This window comes from Silurus aristotelis (genome assembly GCF_946808225.1).
Source record: "Silurus aristotelis genome assembly, chromosome: 2".
Taxonomy (NCBI): Eukaryota; Metazoa; Chordata; class Actinopteri; order Siluriformes; family Siluridae; genus Silurus; species Silurus aristotelis.
In genome coordinates this window covers 12,513,846-12,525,908 of record NC_139575.1, presented here as the reverse complement: position 1 = coordinate 12,525,908, position 12,063 = coordinate 12,513,846, and the positions used below count along the sequence as shown (strand labels likewise).

The following is a 12,063-nucleotide window of genomic DNA, read 5'->3' as shown; positions in this document are numbered from 1 at the left end:
GTATACCTGTCTGCTCTACATTGTATGGTGGGGTGTATAACTGTGTAACCAAAATAAGCCACGGATTAAAAATAAACAGAAAAAAATAAAATACAATATTCTATTTTATTATAATTTTCTATGTATTCCTTGCCCTCATGCCTTTGTTCTAACATTAGAGCAATGACATCACTTTTAATAAAAATAACCCACTCGAACTGACTAAATCAGCATATCAGTACACACCATATCTGTTTCTGCTTTATACTTCTTTATATTCTGTATATCTATACATTTCTTCACTTGCATCCATCATCATCCATCTTTTTTCATTTTGTGCTGCTGTAATATGTGAATATCCCTCAGGGAGGAATATGGTGATCTGCCTTTGAAAGAAAAATTGATCTTTATAGAAGGCTCTAGGTAATAGGTGAAACTAAATCGGCAATTAAATATAAAACAGGTGCACGTGGTTAATTAAATATTACAATTAGCTTTAAATATAATACTGTACATCTTTTTCTTCTTCTTTTGACCGATCCTGTTAGGGGTCGCACACACGCATCCACATCACTCACTCCTTTACATCTGCCTCTTTCAAACCAGCCACCTACATGTTTTCCCTTGCCGCATTTATAAACCACCTACTTGGCCTTCCTCTTTTGCCCCTTCCTGGTTGGCTCCATCCACAGAATTCTTTGACCGATCTACCTCATGTCCCTCCTCTGCACATGACCAAAGCATCTCCTTCTTGCCTCTTTCATCTTGTCTCCAAAATGTCCTACATGCACAGTCACAGTCACTCTAATAAAATCATTTCTAATCCTGTGTATCCTCGTCACTCCCAGTGAACATTCCAACATTATCAACTTTGCTGCCTCCAGGTCTGCTTCCTGTCTTTTTGTTAAAAATATAATACTGTACATACTATATGATACATTTCTGTGCCTTTTATTTCTTGAGTTATCACCTTGAAACAATTGTTTACTTTGGTAATGATATTGTGAAGATGCGTAAAGAGTTGGTCTGGAGCATCATGGAGAATCTGCAGGATCTCTTCTGCATTAAAAAACCTGACCTTGACCCCTGACAGATGTCCAACCATAGGTGAATGCTAAACTTTCCTTTAACTACAAAATTTTAAAACAGATTGTAAAAGGTTATGCTTATACCTACAGTACATAGAATGTATCAGTCAGGATCTAGGCCTAATATAGCACAGTGACAGCACTGTTTGAATGCTACATAATATACCACTAGCCTCTAATTGTTGATGGTTTTTTTCTTTATATGCTACCTCTGGGTACAATGTATTGTACTGCATGGTATTAGCTTTAACTATGTTGATACGACACAGCATGATTCACCAAAGCCAGGCAAAAAATATCAGATTAATATACTCAAGAAATATTTAAGCACATTAGAGAGTAGACAAAAATGTTGACTCCAGTCTTAGTTTTGATCTCATGTAGATTATATTACTAAAATAGTGTTCTTTAATCTCAGAATTATTGCTCAGATAAAAAACATTATGTCATTATGCCTTAAGTTATTACTGTTAAAATATAACACAGTGAATAGACTCAAGACAGAGGGCCTGGGTGAAATTTTATATATATATATATATATATATATATATATATATATATATATATATATATATATATATATATATATATATATATACATACAGATATCACATTCTGTAAATAAGCTACATATTTATCTGCACTATTTGCACGATTGCTACATTTTGCACTTCTGGTAGATGCCAAACTGCATTTCATTGCTGTGTACCTGTACAATGCAATGGCAATAAAATTCTATCTATCTATCTATCTATCTATCTATCTATCTATCTATCTATCTATCTATCTATCTATCTATCTATCTATCTATCTATCTATCTATCTATCTATCTATCTATCTATCTATCTATCTATTAGTGTTCCGTATTCAGACAGTTGCAGTGTTTAATCGTTGGTTGAAAGCATATTTGTTTAATAAAACCTAATGTGAATCATTTTTCTTAGGTAAAGAATAACATCTGGAGGGTTCACAGAGCATTTTGGTGAACAATATTTCTCTCTCACACTCTTTCTGTCTTGCATTCTCTATTAAGCTACACTTGCTACTCTTGATATGCAGCTATTCTGTACTCACTGGATTCACAGTATTAATGTAATTGGTTAAGACTACAATTCTCAAACATTTTGCACTCAATTCTTTATCAGTGAACAGCTTATGCAATTATAATACAAAAATAGAAGGGCATTATTTATAACCATGTTATCCGGTATCACCTGAATAAAGATGGGTTTTCTTCTGAGTCTGGTTCTTATCAATGTGTCATCCTCATATTGTCTAATATTGCTTGATAAGAATCCATTAATAGGAAGAAATACGTTAAATAATTTAAAATTTTCATCTTGAATCAATTCAACATTTGAATACATTTTTCTATTTGGGGACAACATCCATTAGAATTTATTTGAAACTGTATAAACAATTTTACAGATAATACCATGGGAAATGTACAGCTAATAATGTAGAAAATAGGAACTAGTAGTGTCTTTTGTGTGAAGTGGAAACAGATCAGTGGTCTAGTTCAGTGATACTTATAGTTCAATAAGAAATAGTCTAATGCAAAAGAATAAAACAGCCATGATAACACAGACATCTAATATGCAATATATATCTTTTTTTCCTTTCTTGTTTTCTTGTGTTCTAAGACATAACAAAAGTCGTTTCCTCGTGACCAGTACTTAATTTTTCTGTGTATTCGGCATAAGAGCACGTTTAAGATGCAGCATCCTCCACAAGAAAACAACTTTTATGTCAATATCAGGAGAAAATGTTAAAATATCATAACGCATGGCCTCTTAGCCATGGCACTTTCATAGGAGACTATTGTAGTAGTTAAATGCCCAGTATTGCAATGGGGTTATTGAGGGTGTAGATCAGGGGTCACCAACGTGGTGCCCGCAAGGACCACATGAGTAGCCCGTGGGCCTTTTCTTAAAATAGCTGTTTCCTCCTTTGTTAAATCATTGTTGATAATTATTATGAGAAATCATTAACATGATCATTGTCTTCACATAGATAAATATCATTAATTATTAATAATAACATATAATACAAGGTAAATTGAGCAAATTTGTTATTTTAGATCAAACTGAAAACTGTGTGTATCAAACTGGTAGCCCTTCAATTTAATCCGTACCTAAGAAGTAGCTCTCAGTTTCAAAAAGGTTGGTGACCCCTGGTGTGGATATTAATTATTAACCCCAGTCCAATAGGGGGCGACGAACAACAATTGTCTCTGAGTAACCTGCCGTGTCTCCCTCCCGTACCCTGCGCGCATGGTATTTACTGCGCATGCGCAGTTAAGTCTTCCTTTTTCCAGTGCAGCGGAGTCAATCCTTAGCGGTGTTTGACTCCTGGCTCCGGCTTTGGAGACTAAAAAGTCTGCAAAATGGTTAGTAAAACACTCAATACACAACTCCTAAGATTCATCAGGTGTTGCATGATTGTCCTAAAGATTAGTGATAGTAGGAAATGTTAAAAACATGACGGATGGTATTAGATTTAGCTTTTTACCCCCCCGGCGCTTCTTTTTAACGTGGCCTAATATGGCACCTTTTCTAGCGTTTACTAAACCAGAAACTGCAGCTGTATGTTTAATACTTCCACAAACCAGGGTTTTAGTATACATTTAACGGAATTGAAGGCCACACCATAGGGCCATTTGTATAAAAACAGCATGCTTTATGGTCCTGAAGCTACATGCTAAACCTGCTAGCTGCAGTCCACTGTGTGCTGCCATGTTGAAGTGTGTGTGCAGTGTGACTGTGGTGTAAATAGTTGTGTATGCATTGTTCTGTCAGTCTCATGATGCAACATTTTTTTTAACAGGGATTCGTAAAAGTAGTAAAGAACAAGGCCTATTTCAAGAGGTACCAGGTGAAGTTCAGGAGGAGGAGAGGTGAGACCTTTGCCCCATAAACCCAGATGCTCTGTACTGATCTCACCATGCCTTAAACATTCTCCTCGATTTTTCTCACAGAGGGAAAAACTGACTACTTTGCCCGTAAGCGCCTGGTCATCCAAGACAAGAACAAATACAACACCCCCAAGTACAGGATGATTGTCCGCTTCTCCAACCGAGACATCGTCTGTCAGGTAAGAAGCATCGTGCTTTTATTTGCCGCACATTCATTCTTCTCGTAGCCCAGGTTATTAGGAAGCTGGGGTCAGAGTGCAGGGTCAGCCGTGATACTGGAGCAGAGAGGGTTAAGGGCTGTGCTCAAGGGCCCAACAGTGGCAGCTTGCAGGTGCTTGGAGATGAACCTGCTGAACTTCTGATCAGTAACCCCAGACCCTTAGTTGTTGAGCCTCACATTTGTAAGCAATCGATCTCCATAGTTATTGGTCTATAGTGGGTCTAAAGTATGGCCTGATATTTTAGTGAGGGTCTGTGGAACCTTTGTTCAGCGTTTATTTTCTGCTGACGATGAAGAGGAGGTGATGGTTTGCGAATTTAACCCGTGCTAGTGTTTTGGGATGAAATAAATGTGGGGAAAATAAACGAATGGTGACATTTTATAAGGTGTGTAGGAAAGTGTAACTAGTCAATTTAATAGATTTAGATCCCAGAACTTACATGTTCTTGCTGCACATTTGGACTAGATTTAAGTAGCTAGGTTTAGATTAGGGTTGAAATGATTCCTTGAGTAAATTCTGTAATTCGAATCCAAAAAATATTGTTCGCCTCGATGCGTCGTTTAGTCCATTTAAATCCACACTGAGCACTGTTTCCCCACAGACCATTACTACTGACGCACTACCCGTTAAACTCTGGACTGCTCTGGGGTCTCGTTTGTAAGCGGGGCTGGGAACGTGCGTACGCCACTTTCTACGCACAAGTTGCCGTGTCTCATGTTTTCTCATTGTTTGTTTTTATAAAACGCAATCTATTGGTGGAAAGTGGCTTTTGTGCGTACATTTATAAATGGGACCCCTTGATTGGTGTAAACAAAAGACGCTGCAAAATGAAAATAGGAAAGAAAACGGCAAAGGGGTGAGATGATTCAGGCCAAAAGAACACAACAGGTTTCAAAGGTTTTTATTTTCTTTATCATTTTACACTTAAACAAAGACCTTTTTTTTTTTTTTTTTTACCTTTTTGAAATTGATTTCTTTATCATTTGTGAATAAAAGAGTGCAGGCAGGATGGAGTGGGTGGAGAAGAGTGATAGCAGGAGTGATTCGTGATAGAAGAGTATCTGTGAGAGTGTAAGGGAAAGTTTATAGGACTGTGGTGAGACCTGCGATGTTGTATGGTTTAGAGACAGTGGGATTGAGTAAAAGACAGGAGGTGGAGCTGGAGGTAGCAGAGCTGAAGATGGTGAGGTTTTCGGTGGGAGTGATGAGAATGGACAGGATTAGAAATGAGTTTATTAGAGGGACAGCACATGAACGTTTTGGAGACAAGGTGAGAGGTGAGATTGAGATAGTTTGGACATGTGCAGAGGAGGGACATGGGGTATATCGGTAGGAGAATGCTGAGGATGAAGCTACCAGGAAGGAGGAAAAGAGGAAGACCAAGGAGGAGGTTTATGGATGTGGTGAGGGAAGACATGCAGGTAGTTGGGTTGAAAGAGGCAGATTTAGAGGACAGAGGGGTATGGAGACGGATGATCCGCTGTGGCGACCCCTAATGGAAGAAGCCGAAAAAACACACTTGTATTTTTATGTAATATGGCAATTAAATGCAGTAAATTGGTTTAGTTTTTACAGATTGCTATTTGAGCAATAAAAAAATGACGACAAATTACTTTTACATGTTACAAGAACGGCCTTATTTTCTCTCGTATATTTAATATCGCAATAAATCGATGGTAGAATATCCGATTACTTAACAGACCTAATTTAGATTCTTGTATAACTACACAAGTGGGAAATGTGTGACCAGGTGATAGAAGGAAAAGCAGCAGCAGCAGCATTTGTTGAATTTGCGAAGCTTGAGCCACTATAATTTAGTTTTGTTTCCACGCTCTGTTAGTAATTCTGGCTGTAATTCACATCTCAGGCTTGCATTTATGCCCATTCCAATATATGTGTTTGGATCAAAAGATCTCCAAGATAGGGATTGATATTCTGTGCTTCAGATGAGAGCCAAATAATGAAAAGAAATTACAAGTGTTCAACATATGAGGGTCTGGGGTCCTCATTTTAAATTTATGGAAGGAGTCTCCGGTATCAGTCTTTATAGCAGGCTGTATAAAACGGATAAAGCAGAGGAAGTATCTGTTTAGCTTTCGTAATGAGTGATAACTGGAACAAACTGTGCTTAATATTAATGTTCCATAGCATTAAACATACAGGACAATTGCTGTTGTGCATTAATAAATAAAATAATTTTGAAGAGAAGGAATACTTTAGGTCAGGTTACATTGCACCATTCTGTTTAGTTTATTTTGTATAAATATATGCATTTTTTTTATACAATATTCTCAGATATATTATTTCCTGCTTAAATAAATACCCAGCTTGAAGTTGGAACAGTCGATGGAGTATACTGCACAAGCTGGCAAGCTTATTAATTTGACAAATGCATATGACTCGTATCCAGAGGCTCTGAGACGTCGGTGATTACAAAAAAAAAGCAGCCTGATGTGATTTAAGGATATTGTCAAGGTCCTGTGAAAGATGTTGCAGGATTTATTTATTTGTTTCTTTACTTGAGGGACTGCATAATGGATCTGCCTAATCAGTTAGCATTGGATGTGGACTTGAGCTGTATCAATTTTCAATTCCCCCCAGATGTACAGGTTGCTTTCACATCATGGTAGTTTTGTTTCTCTTCAGGGTTTAAAAGATGCACTTTGATACACTTGGAGTAGTCTAGCTTTTGATTTAGAGGGTAAGTCAAGAAGCCCCACTTCTCTAGGACCCTGGTGCTACATAAAACAACATGGAGCTACATTACAGACCACGGAGCTAAGAACTAAAGTTGTTCTCGCCACATAAAGTGCATTGTGTGCAATACAGGACAGTGTGGGACATGTACACAAGAACAATGTTGGCACCAACCAGCTTATTTAGCTGCAGCAGGGTAATACCGGGCTTCTGATGTACGCTAAAATCTGTAAAAAAAAAAAAAAAAAAATCTAACTGGTTTAATGATGGACTTTCGTTTTCTTTAGATCATTTTAAACTTGATCATGAGTGACTGTTATGTCACACCCTTTCCTGTTGAGAGAACACCTGTGCACATTAAAACAATGTGGTATTGTTAGCTGTTCTGCAGTACTGCATGTTCACTAGTTGGCTTTTGGCAGACATGGTGAAGTTCGATGGTGTGTACTTTACCTAAATCAGCGAGTGGTACAGTTCCACATTCAGTTAGAATGTTGTGCTCTATGCTGGGATTTCCCCATGAAATACCTCATATGGGGGAGAATTTATTTCTTTTGATGGTAAGCATGCTTGGGATGCAGATGTCAGATTTGGCAAAACTTCCTTATTTTATTTATTTATTTATTTTTTCTTTCTTTCTTTCTCCCTCCCCCCCCTGGTTCTTCCAGAGCAACTTTATACACAGCCTTGGTAATTTCTGTCTTGAGCTTTTTTTAAAGAAGGGCACAATATTCTTTCCCCCTGAAATTTCGCTGACTGAACTCTGAACTAGCTCATTTGATTTCTGCTATGATAGACTGTTAAAGCAGCCTTCTCATTTCTTTACCATCTAACAGCAAAAGCATTAGCATCAGCGTTCTGGTGTTTAATTTTTACCTGCTGCTGCGTTGAAAAAAAATGCTTGATTAATATTAGGATTATGTATTAGAATTCGTAACAAAGCAGATTGTTTCTCTTGTTCTTTGCTAGCCATCGATGTGCTTTAAGCAAACTAGTTTGAAACGTGTCTTTCACCCCTGTATTGATTAGAGAAACCTTCAGTCTTTTTCTCTAAATGTCTGATGCATTTCAAGCAGCAGTCAGTTTTTTTTTTTTTTTTTTTCCTTCAAGTCATGTTTGTGTGAAATCAATATTTATAAAATATATACATGACCATCATTTTTTCCCATGGAATGCTAGCAGGACAAATTGCACACGTTTTGAGTGTGCAAAGTCCTGAGAGACTGGAAACACAGACTTCACACACAACTTTGAACTCCAATGTAAGAACTTGGTGCAACAGTTCAAACAATATTTACCATGATGTTCACAAATGACTTTTCATTTTATTGCAGATCGCCTATGCCAAGATCGAGGGAGACATGATCGTGTGTGCCGCCTACTCTCACGAGCTTCCCAAGTACGGCATCTCTGTGGGGCTGACAAACTATGCAGCGGCCTACTGCACTGGACTACTCCTTGCCCGCAGGGTAAAACCCCATGCAGTGCTCACTTTAATGTGTTCAGACTTAAGCCTTTAAACTGTAAAGAGAGCCTCATGTATTTGCCTGAGAAATCTAATTTAAAGAGGATGTGCTGTAATGAGTGGGGTGTAATTGATCTCTTTGAGTTTGTGTGCCAGGAGTCATCTCTTCATTTACTGTGTTTTAGGTCTCCTGATAATTTTCTCCCACCCACATCTTGGCTGTACCCTTAAAGAATTTCAGCTTCAGCATGAATTGACAATAGCATCACTTCTGTATTGCTTACTGTTTAATTATCCCTAATTCTTGTACTTGTCAGTTAAACTATGGAGGTTTTGAACAATGGCGATAGTCTGTGAAATTGTGGAGAACATTATGATGCTCGCGCATTGACTGTTCATACTGTACAGATTTCCTCTTACTCAGAAGCTATTTAGTTTTGGACAGGTTAAGTGAGTTTGTGGCCTTGACAGTGACAGCAACATCAAGGTGAGTTGTGAACCGGCTTTTTGTGAAGGACAGAACTAAAGGACCAGGACATCCTTTTGTGGTAATAACATTCGAGATGATCGAGTATTATATGCTGTGGTTTCCCATGTGTCCAGCTTGCACAGCTGCTTTGGAGTATCTGAGCGAACCATAATGTCCTCCACAATTTCACCGACTTCCTCCATTGTTCAAAACATTCCACAGAATCCTCCATTACTGCCATTTCCCCTTTTGGCTGTCGAATGTGAATGAAGTCACTTTTCAGTACAAACACGCCCAATAATATAGTCCCACCCCCGGTTGATTGACGGCTTTCCGTTCAAGGCATCGGAAATTCATATGCAAAAGGAAATCTAATTCCATTTGTGTTTTGGCAGGTTACATGCTCAGAGAAAGTGAGAAAGCAAACGTGGTAATATTGCTTTTTAAATATGACATGGTTTTAACTCGCAAGACACGCAAACTACAGTTGCAGACGGACTGTTTTCCATTTGAACTTTGACAGTCACTGTGCGTTCGCAAGATTTGCAATTGCATTTGGATTACGTCGCAGTTTATGCGTTCGCATACGGAAAATGCAGCTGCAAATCGAATTTGCAATTTCTATCGAAAATGACCTGGAATATGCTTCCATAGATATTCATCTCACTTACAGTTTTTTTTTCTTAAATATGACTTACCATGCAGTCATGTACATTGCATATGTATATCGACATGGAGAATCATATTTCTTTTCCTTTTAGCTGCTGAACAAATTTGGCTTGGATAAGGTGTATGAGGGCCAGGTGGAGATCACTGGAGACGAGTTCAACGTGGAGAGCATCGATGGACAGCCAAGTGCTTTCACCTGCTACCTGGATGCTGGTCTTGCCAGAACAACAACTGGAAACAAAGTGTTTGGAGCCCTGAAGGGAGCCGTAGACGGAGGGCTGTCTATCCCTCACAGGTAACGCTCTTCCTCAACCGCGGTGGCCTTTTTCTTTTTGCTTTGGTGATTTGGTAACATGGCATTAATTTTGCACGACCTCCTGCTGCTTAATGATGATTCCTTTCAACCTGAGCAAATTGTAGTTGGTCCTTCATTTGCACAGTTGATGTTTCAAGACGGGACTGAAAGCAGCTCAAGGCAAAAGATGATCTAGTTTTATGTCCTTTTTAAATGGCCTAGCAAGTAGTCCTCTAAATGAAAGGCATATGGGCTTTTGTCAGTTTTAGGACCGTAGCTATAAATCGATATTTTTTTAAATTTTATTCTTAAACTGATCTTAAGTACTGATTCTAGTTCCTGTTTTAGCTGAATTGCATCTCCATTTTCTTCTTAGCATCAAGCGTTTCCCTGGCTATGATGCCGAAAGCAAAGAGTTCAACTCGGAGGTCCACCGCAAACACATTCTGGGCCTGAACGTGGCTGAATACATGGCGCTTCTGAGTGAGGAGGATGAGGAAGCTTACAAAAAACAGTTTTCTCGCTTCATCAAGAATGGAGTCACCTCTGAAAAAGTAAGTCCAGTAGTTAAACATGTCATAACCTGTCATAACTTAAATGTCGGGATGGTTTGGAAAATAACGTTTCCCCTCACTCTGTAAGATGGAAGAAATGTATAAGAAGGCCCATGCAGCCATTCGTGAAAACCCAGTGCATGAAAAGAAGCCCAAGAGGGAGGTTAAGAAAAAGAGGTATGTACAGATTTTTTTTTCCCTCTTTCCCTGTTCCCTCTTCTTGGTTTTGGAAAAGTATGGTGGTTCATATTTTTTTAATCCATCTAGAAGTTTTTAAATTCTACGATTTTGAAATATTTCACGTTCACATAAGCCGTTGTGTTGAACGACTCCAGTTCCTTTCATCCTGCAACAAAAATAATTGATTACACTAGCAAAAAATAAATGCTAATGAATAAACAGCTGATTCTGAAATTTATGTATTTCTAATTTCCACTGACGGGTCTGTGTGACCAGGTTTAATAAAATCAATTCTAATGTAATTATAAATTTTTTTTTAATAACACCACCTAAGCAAGACACTTTATAACTAAAGGCAGATTTTTTTTTTTGTTATACTTTCTTTTTTTTCACACCATGGTGTGTGTGTGTGTGTGTGTGTGTGTGTGTGTGTGTGTATATATGTATGTATATATATCATTACTACGAAGTCTTCTCACCCATTAAGTGTATTCTGGTTTGCATCTGTTTAAGCACATGTGGGACTAAATCACAACAGTGGTTTGCTGTAGTCTCCAGTGTAGGATTGAATAGTGTTCTATTAATGAAAAAATATGGAATGAAAGCAGTTATTGGTTTTGCTGGTCAGTAAATGTGGTGTTGTGTACAAGCACTTGGTCAGTATCACAGGAGGACGAACTCTCTGCCAAAATACAGTCTGGGAAAATGTTTAAATTCACTCCCTAAAAGTTTTGGGATAAATATTTGAAGATTCAGGAAATTGTGGCTGTGTTGACTCCTGGCCGTCTGGCTGAAGTTAAGATTTAACTCTGTATGTTTACACACTGCGAGACCCACAGAAATGTTGTGTATTTACTTACACGCTGCGAGACCGATGGAAATGTTTATTTATGTACCTACGGTACTTTTGGAACGTCAATCATCTCACTTTCAGGCCGGTCTTTAAATAGGAAAGATTTTCTTTGTAAAGGTCCTGAATTTTTCACATGAAAGTAGAGCCACAACTATTCAGCATAGCGGTTTTCTTTAATCACTGTACAGGTTTTGGTCATTGCCTTCACACTGGTGCTGCGATTGTAGCACTCAATTGCTGTAAACGGGTCGGTAAATAATTTTGACCCGGGGTTTGGTTTTGCTGACTTGAATTGTTTTCTGACAGATGGAACCGTGCCAAGCTCACCCTGGGCCAGAGGAAAGACCGCGTTGCTCAGAAGAAAGCCAGCTTCCTTCGTGCCCAGGCTGCAGAGGAGGACTAATACTACAGCCTCACTATATGGTTTTGCAGAATTTTGTCCTAATAAATCTATTGAAAAGACTCCATTTTGTTTGTGCTGTATTACAAACAAGGTTTTCCTCCAGGGTCTTTATATAAGGTCTTGGGTGAGGGTTTAATGGTGAAATCCATTTGCATATCTGGAATTTGAGGGTTTTTTTTGGGGGGGGGGCACCAAGTTTGGACACCAAGCATGTCTTATTTTAAATAATCCCATAATTCCCTGGGAATGTTTTATAGGTCTGAAGATGTGAGATC

The 12,063-nt window shown here is 38.3% G+C and overlaps 1 protein-coding gene across 1 annotated transcript; it reads left to right on the top strand.

Moving 5' to 3' along the window:
* The first annotated feature begins 3,313 nt into the window (after nucleotides 1-3,313).
* rpl5b (ribosomal protein L5b) lies at nucleotides 3,314-11,847 on the top strand. The gene is made up of 8 exons (XM_083569959.1): nucleotides 3,314-3,457; nucleotides 3,895-3,964; nucleotides 4,046-4,161; nucleotides 8,235-8,369; nucleotides 9,596-9,798; nucleotides 10,175-10,352; nucleotides 10,441-10,529; nucleotides 11,692-11,847. Exons 1-8 carry the CDS (start codon nucleotides 3,455-3,457, stop codon nucleotides 11,786-11,788), a joined length of 891 nt encoding a protein of 296 aa, XP_083426085.1. The 5' UTR covers nucleotides 3,314-3,454; the 3' UTR covers nucleotides 11,789-11,847.
* The last annotated feature ends 216 nt before the right edge of the window (nucleotides 11,848-12,063 follow it).

What these genes read in the sequence shown, in the direction of transcription:
- rpl5b (XM_083569959.1), top strand. An exon ending in ATGGAGTCACCTCTGAAAAA is followed by an intron (nt 10,353 to 10,440) that starts GTAAGTCCAGTA and finishes TCACTCTGTAAG; the next exon opens with ATGGAAGAAATGTATAAGAA. An exon ending in AGGGAGGTTAAGAAAAAGAG is followed by an intron (nt 10,530 to 11,691) that starts GTATGTACAGAT and finishes GTTTTCTGACAG; the next exon opens with ATGGAACCGTGCCAAGCTCA.